The 18,990-nt window shown below is 36.8% G+C and overlaps 2 protein-coding genes across 2 annotated transcripts in view; one reads left to right on the forward strand and one right to left on the reverse strand.

The window, feature by feature from the left end:
- Positions 1-18,990, forward strand: part of GTF2F2 (general transcription factor IIF subunit 2) — a 150,433-nt gene that overhangs the window by 44,389 nt on the left and 87,054 nt on the right. The window lies entirely within an intron of this gene.
- Positions 14,206-16,402, reverse strand: KCTD4 (potassium channel tetramerization domain containing 4). Its single transcript, XM_027116224.1, has one exon. It carries the CDS (start codon positions 15,913-15,915, stop codon positions 15,136-15,138), a length of 780 nt encoding a protein of 259 aa, XP_026972025.1. The 5' UTR covers positions 15,916-16,402; the 3' UTR covers positions 14,206-15,135.

The following is an 18,990-nucleotide window of genomic DNA, read 5'->3' on the forward strand; positions in this document are numbered from 1 at the left end:
TCCTGTGTACTCTTTACACAGTTTCCCCCAATGGTAATATATTGCCAAACTATAGTACAGTCCACTGACTTTGATATTGACATCTTTGATCTTATTCAGATAACTGTCCCCAGTCTTACTTGTACTTACTTGCGTGTGTCTAGTTCCATGCAGTTTTATCACATGTGTAGTTTTATGTAGCCACCGCCGTAATGAATATACAGAGAGTTCCATCCCCACAGAGATCCCTGTGTTACCCTCTGTAACCATGCCACCTTCCTCCCACTCCCCAGCCCCTGCTTACCCCAGCCCCGTCGTCATCCCCTGGCAACAACTGATCTGTTCCCCATTTCTATAATTTTGTCACTTAAAAAGTATCATAAATGTTGTGCAAATAAACGTTATATAAATGCTTTCTTCACTTGGCATAAATTTCCTGGAAATTCATCCAAGGTTTTGCATGTCTCAATAATTTATTCCTTTCTATCACTGAATATTCCATAGTATGGATGTATCACGGTTTGTCTAGTCGTTCTTTGAAGGATATCTGGGTTGTTTCCAGTCTTTTGCTATTATATAAAGCTGCCGTGAACATTTGTGTATAGATTTTTGTGTGAACGTAAGTTTTTCTTTAAGCCCGAGAAGGCATTTGCTGGGTCATATGGTAATGCATGTTAAATTCTGTGAGAAACTGACAAACTGTTTTTCAGAGTGGCTATTTTTAAAAATAACAATATGGATAATTTAGAAAAACATTTAAAATTTTTTAAAAAATTATTTTTGGCTGCATTGGGTCTTCGTTGCTGCGCGCGGGCTTTCTCTAGTTGCAGCGAGCAGGGGCTACTCTTCGTCGTGGTGCGCAGGCTTCTCACTGCGGTGGCTTCTCTTGTTGCGGAGCACAGGCTCTAGGCGCGTGGGCTTCAGTAGCTGCAGCACGCGGGCTTAGTAGTTGCAGCATGCGGGCCCTAGAGCACACGGGCTTCAGTAGTTGTGGCGCGTGGCCTCAGTAATTGTGGCACGCGGGCTTAGTTGCTCCGCTTCATGTGGGGTCTTCCCGGACCAGGGATTGACCAGTGTCCCCTGCATTGGCAGGCGGTTTCTTAACCCCTGAGCTGCCAGGGAGGTCCCAAAAAACATTTTTAAATGTGAACACTAACATACAGAAAAAATGCATTAACATAAGCAGTTGAAATAGAACATGGATATCTTTCCTCTGTCATAGCTCATTCCTTCCTTCAGGGAGGTAGCCATTATCATTGACATTTATGATAATCACTTTTTTCCCGTAATTTTAGCATTTAAGCCTTCATCCCTCTGCAATATATTTTATGTTGCCTGTGTTTGGATGTTAAATAGAACCACAGAGTATGCACTATTTTTTGGCATGGCTTTTTCACTGAACATTGTTTTCTAACACTAATCCATGTTATATATAGCATCAGTTTATTCATTTTCTTCGCTGTATTCCACAGTGTGTATTTAACTCAGTTTATCCATTTTTACTGTTGCTGGATATTTGTGACTTATTAACAGTGCTGCTGTCGCATGTTTATACTTGTGCCCTGGTACATGAAATTTTAAAGGTATGTTCCTAAGTGTGGACTTTGGTCACAGAGTTTATGTTCACTTCTAGTTGATCATGCCGAACTGTTTTCCGAAGAAGTTACACCAGTTTATAGTCCCATCAGCAGTGTATGTGAGTTCTTTTTGTTTCAATTCCTCTCCAATGGTATTGTCCTTTTTTTTTTTTTAATGTTAACTGGTATCGTGATGTGTAGTGACTTGTCTTTGTGGTTTGATTTGACATTTCCTTGATTTCTAATGAAGTGGAACCCCTGTCATGTATTTATTGTCCATTTGGATTTTCTGTTTTGTGAAATGCTTGTTCATATCTCTGTTTTTTTTTTTTTTTTTTTTTTTTGCGGTACGTGGGCCTCTCACCGTTGTGGCCTCTCCTGTTGCGGAGCACAGGCTCCGGATGCGCAGGCCCAGCGGCCATGGCTCACGGGCCCAGCCGCTCCGCGGCATGTGGGATCCTCCCGGACCGGGGCACGAACCGGCGTCCCCTGCATCGGCAGGCGGACTCTCAACCACTGCGCCACCAGGGAAGCCCTCTTGTCTATTTTTTATTGCGTTGACTTTTTCTTTTTGAGTTGTAATTCTTTATATATTCTGGGTATAGCCCATAGTTACATGGGTTACAAATGTCTTTTATTTTGTGATTTGCCTTTTCACTCTCTTAAAGGTGTCTTTTGATAACAGAAGTTATTGTCTTTAGTGCAGTCCAATTTATTAGTCTTGTCTTTTATGGTTTGTGCTTTTTGTGTCCCATTTAAGAACTCTTTCAGCTTCCAAGATCATACAGGTGTTCTCATATCATTTTCCAGAAGCTCTTTTGTCTTTCACATTTAGATCTACAGTCTACCTGGAATTGTTTTTTCTGTATGGTGTGAGATAGGGGTCAAATTTTATTATTCCTCCTTATGGATGAATATCATGTACTTTTAAAAACCATCTTTTCCTCACCGTTATGCAGTGCTATCTTTGCCTTAAGTATCTACTGAAGCACAGGTCTGTTTTTAGACTTCCTCTCCGTTCTGTTAATCAATTCATTTATTCCTGTGCAATACCACACTTTCTTTCCTATCCTAGCTTAATAATTCTTGATATCCAGGACAGCAAGCCCTCCCACCTTGTTCTTCTTCAGGAGTTTCTTGGTTATTCTTGGCCCCTTTCCATTTCTATATAAATTAGAATCATCTTGAAATTTTCCACAAAGCATTTGACTGGATTTGGCCGGGGTGGGGGGTGTCTTGTATAGCAGCTTAGGAAAAATTGACATCTATTATTGACTCTTGCAATATATGTACATTTATGAAGTCTTCTTTAATTGTTCTCAGTAATGTTTATAGTTTTCTCTGTAGATTTCTTATATTTTTTAATTATAATTCCTATATATTTGATATTTTTGACACTGCTGTATAAAGTATCTTTAAAAAGATTATCCTCTCTTTGTTGCTGGCATATAGAAATACAGTTGAATTTTAACATTGATCTTATATCCAACAACCTTGCCAAACTGCCTTTATACATTCTACTCATTTATCTATAGACTTTTTAAAAATTTTATAACTATATAATTATAAGATCTGTGAATATAATCACAGTTTTATGTCTTTCTTTCCAAATTTTATACCTGTCATTTCTTTTTCTTGCTCTGTTTTACTAGTTGGGGAAGTGATAAGGTCACTTTCTGTTTAACATTTATCTTTGTTTGCTGTAACTTTTAGTTAGTTTGCTGTTTTTGGTAGTTAGTCCTCATCGGATTAAGGAAATTCCCTTCTCTTCCTAGTTTGCTAAGCGTGTCAATGAATGGATGATGAATTTTATCAAATACCTTTTCTGTATCTATTGAGATGATTATAAGGTTTATCTTATTAATGTGGAAAATTATGTTGATTTTTTTTTTACTGCTAATCAAACGTCTATTCTTAGAATAAGCCCAAGTCAGCTTTGATTTATAATATTTTTAAATATTGCTAGATTCAGTTTGCTTATCTTTTAAGATTTTTACATTTATGTTCATGAGTAAAATTGGCCCATAATTTTCCTCTCTCCTAATGTCCTTGTTAAGTTTTGGTGTGTTGAGGTTATACTGTCTTCGTGAAATGAATTGGGGAAGTGACCCCCTTTTTTGTTACCAAGAAGAACTTATATGAGACTGGGTTTATTTCTAACTTAAATATTTAGCACAATTCACTGATTAGTCTGAGTGGGCATGTTTTAAATTATAGAACGTTAGGAGACTTTTCCACATCCTGTTTACTCTCACCCTGTGGGTATAGTCTTTTGGGATTTTAATTTTTAAAGTAAGGAACTTCTGTTAGGCGTTCCACCTTGTGCGCACTCTGGACTTTGATTTCTGTCCACCCACACTCGCCTTGGACATCTGTCTAAACAAAGGGTCTCGTGTTCTTCGGATTGGCCCATGACCTCAGAGAGTCTTGTTTTCCCTATCTTTGGAGCTTGGTGATTACTTATTATCTTGTAGTCTTTTTAATACTTTCAAAATTTTATTCAACTTTTACAGTTGTTTTTGGTGTGAGATTTGATCTAAATAACTTAGCTCACCATTATAGGGAATAGGAAGAACTCTAGTTAATTTACTTGAATTAACAGAAGAAAGATAACAGAAAGAATTGCTGAATGTCAGATAAATGCTTCTTTTCCACAAAAACTATGAGTTCCCAAGAGCTCCTTCTAAAGTTGGGGGTTGAGGTTGTGGATGTGAGGGGAGAGAAATTAAGGGATTGGAGTCATTACGTTGTTTATTTTTTTTAACTCCAGGTTTCATTTTTTGACAATCTGTTGATTCTCTGTTACGAAAAATTAGGAAATTATTTTCCTCAAAACACAATTTCTCAAATTTCATTGGTTGTATTTTCACTTTATTAAGATTAACATTCTGTTCTGCAGCTAATTCTCCTGTTATTTCACCTTCGTATTGTATAAATAGATTTGTACTTTTTGTTTAGTCTGGTTGCAGAGCATGGGCTCTAGGTGCGTGGGCTTCAGTAGCTGTGGTTCTCGGGCTCTAGAGCGCAGGCTCAGTAGTTGTGGTGCACGGGCTTCGTTGCTCCGCGGCATGTGGGATCTTCCCAGACCAGGGCTCGAACCCATGTCCCCTGCAATGGCAGGCAGATTCTTTTTTTATTATTATTATTTTTTTAACTTACTTTATTTTATTTATTTTATATTTGGCTGTGTTGGGTCTTTGTTGCGGTGTGGGGGCTTCTCATTGCAGTGGCTTCTCTTGTTGCGGAGCACGGGCTTTAGGCGTGTGGGCTTCAGTAGTTGTGGCACGCGGGCTCAGTAGTTGTGGCTCTCGGGCTCCAGAGTACAGGCTCAGTAGTTGTGGCGCACGGGATTAGTTGCTCCGCAGCATGTGGGATCTTCTCGGACCAGGGATCGAACCTGTGTCCCCTGCATTGGCAGGCAGATTCTTAACCACTGCGCCACCAGGGAAGTCCCAATTCATAGTAGTTTTAAGGAAAGTCATTGTCATTATTTCAAAATAATAAATCAGAGTCAAAGAGCTTGGCCCAGAGAGATTTGGGGAGAATCTTCGAATGAATAGCTATAAGACTATTTAAAATGTGTCAGTTACTTACATATGTAAACATCTCTAATGTTCTTAAAAACACTTTTTTGATGAGCTGAGCACCTCACCTCTGAATCATATTTACGTTGTTTGATTTAAGTTGTTTGATGAACACTATTTTTCATAGATGGAGGAAAAAGTCAATTTTCTACTTTTCAAAGCTAGAAGGAGAATGTAGGTTGACAGAATGTATGTGGTAGTAATTGAGAATGGGTTCTAGAAACTGACTGCTGAATTAAAACCCTCCTCAGTCTCTCATTAGGAGATCGGAAGTCTGACACACTTCTTTGCCAGACTTCAGTCTCTCCATTTGTAAATGAGTTGTAGCAATAACAGTGTTTTTAGCAGAGTGCCTGGCATGATTTAATGCTCATTTTAACCTTTTATTCATCTTTATTTTAATTTAATTTATTATTATTATACACATATAATATGAGCCTGTAATTGTGCAGGCTAGGATTTTGAACAGAGCTGAGCAATAAACTTAAAGGTGTAAGGGTCTTCAGCTACAAAGACAATTTTAAATAAGCGTCCGGTGTAAATATGTTTTAAAGATATGGGTCTAATTGCTTTGGCCTGTATCAGATTACAAGGACATTTGAAAGCAGTCTGTCATCAATGTGAAGCCAAGCAGAAGATATTATTAGCAGCTTTAGTTAGGTGTGTGTTCAATCCAGAAAGATGGACCACGCACTGACGTTGGTCCTGTGCTTCTCTATTTAATTTTATAAAAGACTGGTAGGGAACTAGGGTAGCGGGCATCTTCCTTGAATGTTTTAGAATAAGAACATTTCTCTGTCTGTCCTCATCTGTTTAGTTACTTAATGCACTATAAGTGACCAGAAGCTAAAAGATGCAGGGCAACATTCGGGTCTATTTAATTGTATTGGTCTTAGTTGACATCGTTCATTTATTTGTTTACTAATTTTTGAAATACTTTTTTCTTTCTGATGAACTCTTTTACGCTGTGTTCTTGTGTTTAAGTCTTCTAATGATTTATAAATAATTTGCCTCCCATGTGGCTGTGTAAAATAAAGTTTTAAGCAACAATAACTGTATTTTATCTTTTAAAGTTGTGCAATACAAAAAACAAGTAGTATGTAAATATAAAATAAATCTGTTAATATGTGCATGAGTACGTTTTGCCTCTTAAGGGATCGTCGAATTTGGGTTATATAACCAGAAAAACTCACTTATCCGTGTCCTTTAGGTCACTTTTTATCTGGTTATTTTAAAAAGTATGTGAGCTTTATCATCTGTGCTCCAGTATTTTAACTTATGTGTAAAAAAGCTAACAGTAGCTTTTCTTGATCCTTCTGTTAACATGTTCTTGGGGAAAATGTCTAATTATTTGAGTAGTTTACTACAAGCTTATTAATTTGGATAATTGAAGATAGTACTAGCTACTTAGGGAACAAACAGCCGCCCTGCTGGTTAAAGCCTCAGGCCCCTCTCTGTGTCTGGAGGTAGCTCCTTATGTAACTCTTCATTCATTCATCCCTTACTGTTTCTAAAAAAATGATCATTATGTTTCCCAGCTTCCACAAGTTCAGTTTTTCAGACTGTTTCTCTTTCTCGGTTTTTTTACTTCATTCCCTCCCGGAAGACTCTAAAACAGAGCATGCAAGATGCTTTTTCATCCTAAGTATTTTAATTGCTTGATAACGCAGGGAAACAGGAGGATTATGCTCTTCTCCATTCCACCCTCACACTCCCCCTCCACCCCCAAAGCAGGGGAGGGGGTGGTAGTATAAAAGTTGACTATATCTCAGAAATCTGTGAAGTTGTTCCTGTGCCTACCTGATATATAAACACCCTTCCTCTCCTCCTATTTGCATAAAGATATTCTACTTTTTCTTAGATGTTCCCATTAAGAATTTTTAGTTCATTTTTAGAAATCAGTTGGGTGGTTATTCCCAGGTAGCTATTCTTCTGGATTTAATCCAGTAATGAATCTGTACCTGAATGAGGAAAAATCTGCCTGGCTCACAGAGGTTTCTCTCCAGGTTACACTTGTTCCCGGACCTATCAGTTACCCCTTTTCCTTTCTGTGGTTGTGGCCCCGCACTTCTCATCAGTGGATTCTCTGTTCTAGCGTGGTTTTTCTGTAGCAACTCACCAGGCTGGCTGGATGCCCTTTTCATTAACTTTGGCGTCTTCCAGTATTTTAAGCCAGGTTTTGGCATAGTCTACTGCGTAGAGGTGCCCTCCTCCCTTCAGCGTTATCCTGCCCATTTTCAAGGCTCACGTCCTCTGCTGAGTCTCCCGCTCAGTTCCTGGTGCCTGGGTGAAAGTGGTCTTACACAGTGGTTGGAGATTGCTTGCTAGCGGTGCGCCTGAGGCAAGTTGTTTAACTCTGTGGGTCTCTTTTCTCATCTGTAAAACGGGGGCTTTAATACCACCCACCTCCATCTAAAGTATCAATGACTTAATGCGTTTTTCTTCTTTGTACAGAAGTTCTGAGGTAAGAAGTGCAGGTCTGGTATGGCGGTTCCATGGTTATCAGCAACTGTCTGCCATCATTAGTTTGTGGCTTCCATTCTCAAGGTGATCCGGAATGACTGCTGTGGTTATAAACATCACATGTACATTCCAGGCAGCAAAATGGAGCAGGAGGGCAAGGCAGAAAGGCTCACCCAGCTTTGTGAGAGGACCATATCCAAAAGTCACACCCTCTCAGTTTTGCTTATATTCCATTGGTCGGAACTCGATAACTTGACCTTGCAGCCACAGAATATCAGGAAATACAGGTTTTTATCTGGGTACAGTTGCCACCTCAATGGAATTAGGGTTCAGTTACTAACAAGTAAGGGAAGAATGAGTGTTGGGGAAGTAACAAGCAATCTGTGTAGCTCTACTAGAAAGGAGATAAGGCAAATAAAGTACTAAGTACTGACTGATAAATCGTAACGCCTCAGTGAATGCCAGGCATTTTTATGACTTTTGCTAAAAGGTCATATTACCAGCATGTCCCACTTTTTCTTATTCCTTTCCACCCATTCATATACTTTTCAGGGTAGTGATCTTTTATAATACCGTAATACAATAGCTGAAACTTACAGAAACAACCATAGATGATTTCTTTGAAGGGAAGAGCTAGGTAGGTAGTGGTTGTTCCCTTGTTGGAAAACCATTAGTCTCTGTAGAAGTTTCCTCTTTTTTTGCTGCATTAGCAGTTCTTAACGTTGGTGGAGTTGATATGTCTTTTTTTACTTTGATTGGTACATATTCTTTTTTTTTTAATAAAGAGAATTAATTCCACTTAAAAATGTTTTTATTACATCCTTTAGTTAAATGGAAAGTCTTAGGGTGATACAGAATGAAGATTGGGAATGATTTTACTTAATGCTTATTAGCCTTGCTTCATTAAAGCACCTCATTGTTAACTACCAAATTTTTAACTACCAATTTTTTTAAGCTTTGCTGTTTTACTATATATTCATCATGTAGTGAATTTTACAATACACAGATTTGTGTTCTATAATAGAGCTGTAGTCGAGCCTTCTTTTCTTGCCTCTTATTAAGTACAATTTGCCTTATATCCAAATAATCTAAATTTTGATAAGATAGAAAAAAGAGGGAAGGGATATATAACTGGGAACCAAAATAACATTTTGATAAAGCCTGCCTCCAGGTTTCAAGGTAGCTGAATATTTTTATATTGAATCCCAATGTGTTATTTTCTGGCTGTGTTGTAACAAGTAAGCATATATGTGTCATAAGTGCCTGTGGTTGCATTGTTTTGTTGTTTTATAAATCAGTCACCTGTGACTTTTAGATTCTTTTGATGTTTCTCTCCAGTAATCATCAACCTTTATTAATAATTATTTCTGCACACAGCTGTATGTAGTCTTTCCTTTTTTTTTAATTAGAGTATAATTGCTTTACAATGCTGTGTTAGTTTCTGCTGTAGAACCAAGTGAATCAGCTGTATGTGTACATACATCCCCTGCCTCTTGCGCCTCCCTCCCACCCCACGCCCCACTGCGCCCTGCGTCTTTCTTTTTTCTTTCCATGGTGGTTTCTTTAAAAATATCTATACATGGATAGAAAAGATATGCAAACCTCAAAGTAGTTTTCTTAGGATGTCTGCATGTATATTTAATTTTAATGTTTTTTTAAAATAAATCTAAATAAAAATTCATCAAATGGTATGGTACCTGAAGTAAATGCTAAATGTTGTAGTCCTTTGTAAAACCACATTAAGTCATAGAAGGTTATCAAACTCAAGCAACCATTGAGGTTAAAGTTAGTATCATTCAACAATTTTAAGAACCTTTAAAATTAGTTAATAAATCTCTTTTATAACGAGGCAAAATCAGTAGGGTGGAATTGTTTTTAAAAAAAATCAGTAAATTTGCCCAATTTTACACTTTAATGATGTAGAAAAATATGTACTAAAGATTCTAGAAGGCCATAGTCAAAATTACTTCTGAAAGGTTGGCCCTTTCTTCAAAAAGAAATTTATAAAATTAACTAGATCTTTAAAAAAAATAACTAGTAAAATTTGCTTTTAAATGTAACTGAATATTCTGGAATCCTTGGTTTGGAAAAACCTGCTGTACTATTAGGTTAACTGTGTTATATTTTATGCTAGGGAACAGTTTTTTAAGACAGATAATAAAGAAGTATATTATAATTGTCTACGTCTTTAATATCCAGTTCAGTATTTTTTCTAAAATAAGTAGTAATTTAGATAAATTTAGAATTGCCATATTTTACGTACAGAATGCTTAATATTGTATAGTTTTTGCATTATTGGAAAGATTTAATTAAATTATTTATAATAGCTTATAAGACTTCTATCAGTGACTTTTGTTTGATAGAAACTCTTGAACTATTGTGTATCTTTGCAAAGAGAAGAAGTAGGAGTACAGTCACCTCTTTATAAATTAGGCAAATTTAAAATTTCATCTTATAATGGATAAAGAAGATGTGGCAGATATACACAATGGAATATTACTCAGCCATAAAAAGAAACGAAATTGAGTTATTTGTAGTGAGGTAGATGGACCTAGAGTCTGTCATACAGAGTGAAGTTAAGTCAGAAAGAAAAACAAACACCGTATGCTAACACATATATATGGAATCTAAGAAAAAAAAAAAAAGTTCATGAAGAACCTAGGGGCAAGACGGGAAACAGACCTACTAGAGAATGGACTTGAGGATATGGGGAGGGGGCAGGGTAAGCTGTGACAAAGTGAGATAGTGGCATGGACATATATACACTACCAAACGTAAAATAGATAGCTAGTGGGAAGCAGCTGCATGGCACAGGGAGATCAGCTGGCTGCTTTGTGACCACCTAGAGGGGTGGGATAGGGAGGGTGGGAGGGAGGGAGACGCAAGAGGGAAGAGATATGGGAACATATGTATATGGATAACTGATTCACTCTGTATAAAGCAGAAACTAACACACCATTGTAAAGCAATTGTACTCCAATAAAGATGTTAAAAATAAAATTTCATCTTAGATATTTCCCTCTGCCCAGCACATCTTCCTTTATCCCCACCCCCTTGGTGTTTATTCACAGAAGCAAATTAATTTTAATATTAGCTTAAGCAAAATATGATTAGGAAAATAAGTCTGCTACAGAAGTAGCCATTGTATATTTCAAAGCTAAATACAGCGGGAGCGGGAGAGGGGGGAGGGATGGACTGGGAGTTTGGAGTTAGTAGACGCAAACTATTACGTATAGAATGCATAAACAACAAGGTCCTACTGTATAGCACGGGGAACTATATTTATCATGGGATAAACCATAATGGAAAAGAATATAAAAACGAATGTATATATGTGTATAACTGAGTCACTTGGCTGTACAGCAGAAATTAACACAACATTGTAAATCAACTCGACTTAAATAAAAAAGATTAAAAAGCTAAATACAAATGATTTCTAAGTTGCATGCTGTTTTGGATAGTCCATATTACATTTCTGCTTTATTTGCAAGATAATTATGATTCAGATACTCAGATTTTAACCTTGACTGACACCATTGCAATTTAAGGCATTTGATCATAATTTATTAGACAGGGATATCTTTAAGAGTATGGTATCATATATTATTGCTGACTGATTTTAAATTGCTGATAAAACAGCTGCAGTGATTATTTTGATCTTGTAGATTTTGTGCATGAAGCTAGAAGATAAAAGTCCCAAGAAAAACTCATTATATGTATTTTTAAAATAAAGTTGAAAACTGCATTTGCCTGGAGCAATTTAATTTAAAGTAGATTCTTGTATCTTATAGTATTCATCACAGTAGTAAGCATGCATTTGTCAAAAGTTCTCTGTTCTGTTCATGTCTAAGTTGAAAGCCTAATTAATGTAAATGTGCATTTTTGTTCTTCATGGTTATGTCATGAAGGTACCTTTACACTGGGTAAGGTAATAACCAGTGCTTATGGGAAGTCTGTGATGGCTGAGGCATTTTACATGTAATTTAGAATTTAAGCCTTATAAATGCTCTATCAACTAGTCATTATTATCTCCATTTTACTGTGAGGATGTTGAAGTTCAAAGAAGTTAAGCGTCTTGCTTATGGTCATGTAAGCAAATTAGTGGAAGTTAACTGAATTTGAACCCAAGTCTGACTCCAGAGCCTGTGTGTGTTTCACTGTGCCATATTTTTTTCCTATGAGGAAAAATATGTCAATTCTGTGGACTGTATAAGTCATAAAAAGTAACCCCCCTTTTCAGCAAACCTGACATGTGAAAATCTAGATTTGCCAATATACAAATTTGGGATATTCTTTATTCTTGTGAGATGATTCATCTCATGTTCTATAAATGACACGACATGACATTTAAAATATTATTTGCTTTCCCAAAATTCAGCTGCTTTACTTAACATTTTAAGAATACCTGCATTGTGAAATTTTTATCAAGTGAGGCAAACCTGTATTTTGGTATGCTTTATTTAGCATGTTCTTCACGAATGCCTGTTTTAACCTGTTTAACACCAGGTTCTAGGTGCTAGAGAGATAAGTGACCTGCAAAAGCAGACGTAGTTCCTGCTGGCTCTGGACCTGGTATAGCTGGGTTTCAAATGTTGGTTCCACCTTTACCTCTCAATAACTGTATGATCTTATTAGCAGGTTCCTTAGCCCTCTTAGGCTCTTTCTTCATCTGTGAGAAGGAAAAATAATAGTACCTTTCTTAGGGTCATCGTGAGAATTAATTGAGATAATATATGTGCATAGCATGATACCTGGCATGTAATAAAACAATAAATGTTACCTTTTTATCTTAAAAATAACACTTTAAATATAAGTAATTTTCTTTAAAAAAAATAACTGAACAAGCTTAATTGGTATCATGATCTTCAGTCTGGGATGGTAGTCATCTTTTTTGTATCATTTGAAAAGTCTCATAAGTGTTTCCCTTCATTTGTTCTGCACACTGCACACATTTTAGAAATATAGTACACCATAAGCTATGTGTTTATTTTTAATATTTTAAGGGCAATGCCAGAATCACTGTGTGGTGTAATTCCAAATACAGGCGTATATATGTTTGGCTCTTGGCAAGTACAGTAACCTATTTTTTATTACCTTTCTTCTGAAAAAGAAGATGACGAGTCACTTTGTGATTTATTCTTTGGAGCAATATTTACTTATGAGAAAAGATTTGAGGAAGAAATTCTTCATTGACTGCAAACAAAAATGTTATGACAGCTTCACTCTGACTTACAGTTGGCATTTTGTATGATTTCTTGAATTTTTTGAATGGAAAGTATTTCTAAGTTTTTTTTTTAAATAGTGAAATTTAAAAACTAGATACTTTCTGTACACTTACAATATTTAGGCACTTGAATATGTAAATACAAGTTCAGGTAATTTTGAATTTAAAAAGGTACATTTATGAAAAGTTACACAAGAGTTATCAATCTAGCCATATTTCCTTGTAGATTCCTAAATTGTTTTAGGATATTAGGATTTATCAAAAGCTTGAGGAAAAATTAAATGCATTCCAGAAACGATTTTTTAGAGATATACAAAAACACGAGTGACAAATTTCTTTAAGTAATGGTTTCCATCAATAATTTTGTTATAACAGTTAAACTTTCTTTTTGTGAACTGATGCAAAAACCTCACTTATAATACTTCTAAGGAGATTTGTTCAGCTATATTTCCTGTAAAAAGAGATGTCAGGGCTATTTTTATTATCTGTAATGAAACCCTGTTAGAGAAAATCTTGCTTTGACATTAAATCACTGCCCTTTTTTTCATTACGAAGTCTAAATGCCAAGGAAAAGTCAACTTGTGAGCTGTAGAGGTATATAAACAGTTCAGTTATAGTGACTGCTAAAATAGATTTTATTACTTTTTTCTGTTTTCATAGTTCTTTTAAATCTTGATTAAGCCATTTTTAAGTACATAAGAGATAATTTGATGCTTTAATAGAAACATTTTTTTCTTATAATACAAAAAGAAGATTGCGTGGTTGATGTAGAGATTTTTGTTTTTAATGTGAATTTTTAAAGGACTTTTTTGTACAAGAGGTTTTTAAATATTTCTTTTAGTATGTACAGCCAACATTTGTATTACCTCAGATGTTGTAATGGGACATCATTTTTACTTCTGAGAATGAATATTAGCTTTGCTGAATTTTTATGTGTAAGCAGACTTTTGGCTTATATGCTAACTTATGTAACCTCAGTCAAGATTTTCAGAAATACTTTGTTGAAGTTTATTAAAGTTAAGATTTAATTATCAGTTTTAATGGTTAAATTTTAAAGGAGCGAATTTAAGATGTAATTTGTTCTTAGAAGCCAAAGAAAATAAGTGGCATAGAAATAAATGATTTAGCTGTTCTTTGGGAGGAAAAAAATACACTCACATTTAAAGCTGAGTTTCTAGATTATTTAATTGAGAGCCATATATAAAACTTAATTTCTAAAAATACCTTCTTATTTAGTATGAAGCAAAAAAATTACCACAACTCACTGAGTCTGAGTTTTAGCATCAAAAGAGGTGCTGAGAAGAATAAAGTTCTTTCATAAGGATGTTTAGTGATGTTCATCTAATATTTTTGAGCTTGAAAAATGAAGATAGGACGATTCTGAAAATGAACTCTTTCATTATTCTAATACCATGTACTACTGTATTGAGACTAAGTTATCCATGCTGTGTTGGAGCTCAGCCTGCAAAGAAATGAATTGGCTGATTTTTGTCATTTGCAAGTCCAGCCAGGGTTACTGCAGCCTGCCAGTTGACCACATCAATGCATAATTTTGTGTGAAGTCATCAAAAGGTACTATTTGTTTTAAAAGTGACACATTTAACTTTTTACTATAATTATTAATACAAGCAAAGAAGTTAGTAGTGCTTTCTTTTTTTTTTATTGTCATCAAGCCGTTTTCTAGGAATTTTCAGCAATATATCAATTCAGCTGTAATTCTAGTATGAAATACAGAAACTATGAACAAGCTTTTGGTGCCTACCATTAAAAAATCCATAACTTTAATTCTTACAATCTCATTTTGTTTCACCACAGCTCTGTTTTAGTAGATCTGCATATCTGTCTTGGTCTCAATGGTTAAATTTACCAGTTCAGTTTTCTTTGTAGATTTTTGCCATAAGTAGCAAGGATTTAAAATCTTACAGTCCCTTAAAATATTTTATTACCATTTACTTGAAAGAACGATAGATAATGTACATGCTTGTTCATTGTGCAAATACTTAAGACATTCTGATTGAAAGACAGCTGAAGGAAAAATAAACAAATAGCAAAAGCATTCAGTCTTTATTTACAATATGTAGAAGATCACTGTTTTCACTTTAAGTGTACGAGTCTGATCAGCAGGAACACCCTAGAGAAGGACATCTTTAGCGATAGAATTTACATACCGTTAGCTCACAGTAATTGATTAGCAGCAGGTCTCTGAGTACAGAGCTAGCTGGGCACGTTATTTGGGATGCCTTTGATGCTGTGGTTTTCCGAAGCTTGCTGGCTGCATGCTTGTTGCCTTTGTTCGTGACACAGGTAATTACTTGATAAAATGAAGTGCATCGCTGTGAACAATCGACCCTTTGGAGCAATCCAGGCTGGTCAGCAGTCTAAAACCACACTTTAAGGCCATCATTATGGCCTCGAACTTAAGAGTTTCCAAGGTGCAGACAAAGGTGTTGTCTTCCTTCAGTACAAGTCGAGTGCCATTTTCAGACTTTATGAAGTATTTAAATTGAATGATGTTTGACGATATTGAAAACTCCTCTGGAAAGCCATCCAGCCTGCTTTTGGACACCAGAACAATGCGGGATTTTATTTTTGATATGAAATCAGGAGCATTACAGAAGATTCTCAGTCCTTGTGAGCGATCATGGTTATCTGTTATTTCCAGGAAAGTAGTCTCCCTGGGTGTTAGCTGTTCTTTTTCCCACCTGGACTTCACTTCCTCCGCCAGTCCCTTGAGCTGAAAGAATTCTGCTTCTTGTGCGAGAAGTTGATTTTCTCGAAACCCTTCTGGCAGTAGAAGTTCTCCGTTTCGTAGGAAGTTTAGAACATGCCTGAAGAGGAGCCCATCCCTGTCTATGAAATAATGACCATCGGCATCAAATGGGCAGAGGATTTTTCCATTTACTATACCTTCAAGGAAAGTGTCTGGGTACTTGGTCAGTGTTTGTTTCTGAGTAATGTATAAGTATCCACCAACGTTGAGGGTCATCAGGGTGGATTTGCAGTTCTTTCCCTGGTCAGCATCTTCCAGGCTGTTGTGTTTCCCTTCATACTCCTTTTCTTTTTCTCTTCTGTTTATTTTACGCTCCATTTTTGAAAATGCTATTTCAGCTTGTTCTTCTTGGCGTTGAGATTTTTTAAAAAGAAACACTACCACACAAACACGCCTTTATTCAGCCCCAGCCTGGTGATGGAATGGAAATGCTGGCAGCGTTGCCTGTGCTGTCAGCTCGGTTTTGCAGTAGGTGGCGTATCAGCTATGTATGCAGGAGCTTTCTGGAGTAAGAGGGGAAAAAGATAATTTGCATTTAACTGTATCAGGGAAGGAACTCGCTGTGAAAAGGTTTTCATGTGTATTCTTTGAAGTAATGAAAGTTACTGAATAAATTGAATTTCCTATTGGCAGTTAAGCAGTTACATATGTTTAATTCTCCAGCTAAGTGTGAATTTTTATCCACTTCTAAATGTCTTTTAAGTTATCAATCAGGCAGGCTTAATAATGAATAATAGTGTCACCTTTTGGAGAATAATGTATGTTGAATTAGTATCATTTTTTAAAGTAAATCATAAGTAGGAAACCCAAAGACAAAGGACCTAGGTGTATAGAAGTTTTTCTCCTAAAAAAAAGTCACACATTTCACAAGTGGTGTAGTCATTTTAGAGACACAAGTGAGAATATTTAACCTGTTGTTTGTGACATTGTACTTGAATTTAATTGGATTTTTCTGTGATTCTGCTTTGTGGATCTTTAGCGAGTGAGAAGAAATTTTCTTCGTGTCCTTTAACAAAAGTCTCTGTTATTTTGGCTTTTTACCCTACAGGTAAAAAATCAAATATACAGGTTTTACAGTAATATTTTTTTTTTTTGGTTAAGATTTCCTATGGAAAATTCATAAGCTTGTTTCACCCTAAATGTGCTTCACTGCTGAACAAAGACTTGGACTGCTGTGGAAAATACTGTAACCGTGTGTCTGTGTGTTTGTGTGTGTGTGCACGCAGGCATGTCCTCCCTCGAGAAGATAACAGAGAGACACATTCAAAATACCTGCTGTAAAATAGTGTCATGGGCTAAGTTAGTTGGGTTTCTTTTGCCGCTGTTGGTTTTTTTTCAGTGTTCACATAGGGGGAGAGAAAAGACCAAAGCCTAGCTGCCCTTTTTTTTTTTTTTTTGGAGCTGGAACAGTGTGAGTGTGGTGTTTTTTTTCCCCTTTCTTTTTTTTCCTCCTTCCGCTGTAACTTGCCTTCCAAAACATTTTAGGGGTCTCGAGTCTTCGTTTCTAGAATTTAAAGACCCAGTGGTAAGAAATGTGAGCGTTGTCCCCAGTGCACTATTATTTGGCTGATCTACCTGCCAGATTATTCTGAGGAGCTGCGTTGTCCTCAGAATTAGACTTTAGAGTTTGTTAAATTGATTTATATTTTTATTACATTAAAGGTATATGAAATTTTTTCAACTTTGTGTTGATAGAAATATTGGTACAGATTCTTCTAAAAATGCTTGCCTTGCATTTTCTCTAAACAATGTCAGATTTTCTTCAGATATAAAAATTTTACTTTTAATTATAGCGCATTTTGAATTTAGTATTTACGTATCCTTGAGCTTATCAAAATTTCATTGAAATTAAACTAGGAATCTAAGACATAACATTCTTAGGGCTGAGTTTTTGCTTTGAGACCATGAAATTGAACCAAAGGTAAGATTGAATTCTCGAGAGTTTTTAGTGTTTTATATAGAACTTTACAACTTGTTAATAGTAAGCCAACATTTTGACTAAAACTTCCTCTCAGTACTGCATCATTTAAGAAGAGTTTACTATTATATTCTAACAATTTCATATGTGTTGATTTTGTGGTTTTGGAATCAGGTCTTACCTATGGCTATGACTTTTTCTGAAATATTGAATAGATTTGGGGGGTACAACTTTAGAAATGGAATTCTTGTGTTAATAGTCAATGCACGTGAGTAGTACCATGTAATGGCAAAACCAGCAAAGGCATGCCAGTTTCATTTACAGTTATAGTCCTGTGTCAATGAACTTCGTGGGACACCAGAATCAATAGAACATAACTGTAGTATAGTGGTGGAGACTGTGCTAGAATTTTCTTTGTATGTTTAAATAAAGTGATATAGTTGAATTCTATGTAAGGCTTAGTCTGCTTCCTGATACACTGTTTGGCCTGTTGATAGATGCCTTCCTGGGGGAGCCCCAAAGCTAGTGCTGCTGGAGGCTTTGCTTCCATGGGCTGGGGAGGTGAGGTAGGACTGGAGGAAGTTGGACTGCTGATCCCTTCAGCCGTCACCCCCAGGGCCACCTTACACTTGCAGACTCGCTCACTTCTGGTTTCTGCTTTTTAAAATTCCTGGTGTGTGTTCTTTGTTTCTGCTGGCTTGCCTTGACAGACATGTGCCTAGACATGTGCCTCTGACCCTTGACCGCTCTTTCTCTGTAGACTTCACTCTGATGTTCTTGGCTTCTGCAGACCTGACCTGTATGATTTGTTTGCCAGCCGCGGCCTGGCAGCAATAGTGTAACAGAAGCCTTGTCTGACTGGAAGCTGATAAGAATCCGTAGGACTTTTCTTTTATGTCCTGTTGCTCCCAGCTTGCCGTCTTGAGAAAGAAAAATGGTACCCAGTAGGTCCCAGCTTCTCTGCGTTACTCCACTCCATCCCCATTAAAGCAAGATGATTGCAGTTTACAGAAATCACGGGGCTTTGTTGATCATTGCTGCTGTGGTGGTTCATATGCCCCTTAGGAGAAAGCCAGGTTGTCTTCTTTTTAGTCTTTTTTAAGCTTATATTTACCTGCTTTGGGGGGCTGAAGGGTGGGGAGAGTCATGTCAGTCAAGTCCACACATCCCTAAAACTGTAAAAATGGTGCTTCAATAACTATTCCAAGGCAAACATCCATGGTTTATGTGACTACATTTCTCTGCGTCACTGCAGATACCAACTGGAAGTAATCAATTCAGTGGTTTCAGCAGAAGGGCTTCACCTACACATCAAAGATTAGCTCACGGGCTTCCCTGGTGGCACAGTGGTTGAGAGTCCGCCTGCCGATGCGGGGGACGTGGGTTCGTGCCCCGGTCCGGGAAGATCCCACATGCCGCGGAGCGGCTGGGCCCGTGAGCCATGGCCGCTGAGCCTGCGCGTCTGGAGCCTGTGC

Source organism: Aethalodelphis obliquidens, unplaced genomic scaffold, assembly GCF_003676395.1.
Source record: "Aethalodelphis obliquidens isolate GAN/ISIS:26980383/991018 unplaced genomic scaffold, ASM367639v1 scaffold16, whole genome shotgun sequence".
Lineage (NCBI taxonomy): Eukaryota > Metazoa > Chordata > Mammalia > Artiodactyla > Delphinidae > Aethalodelphis > Aethalodelphis obliquidens.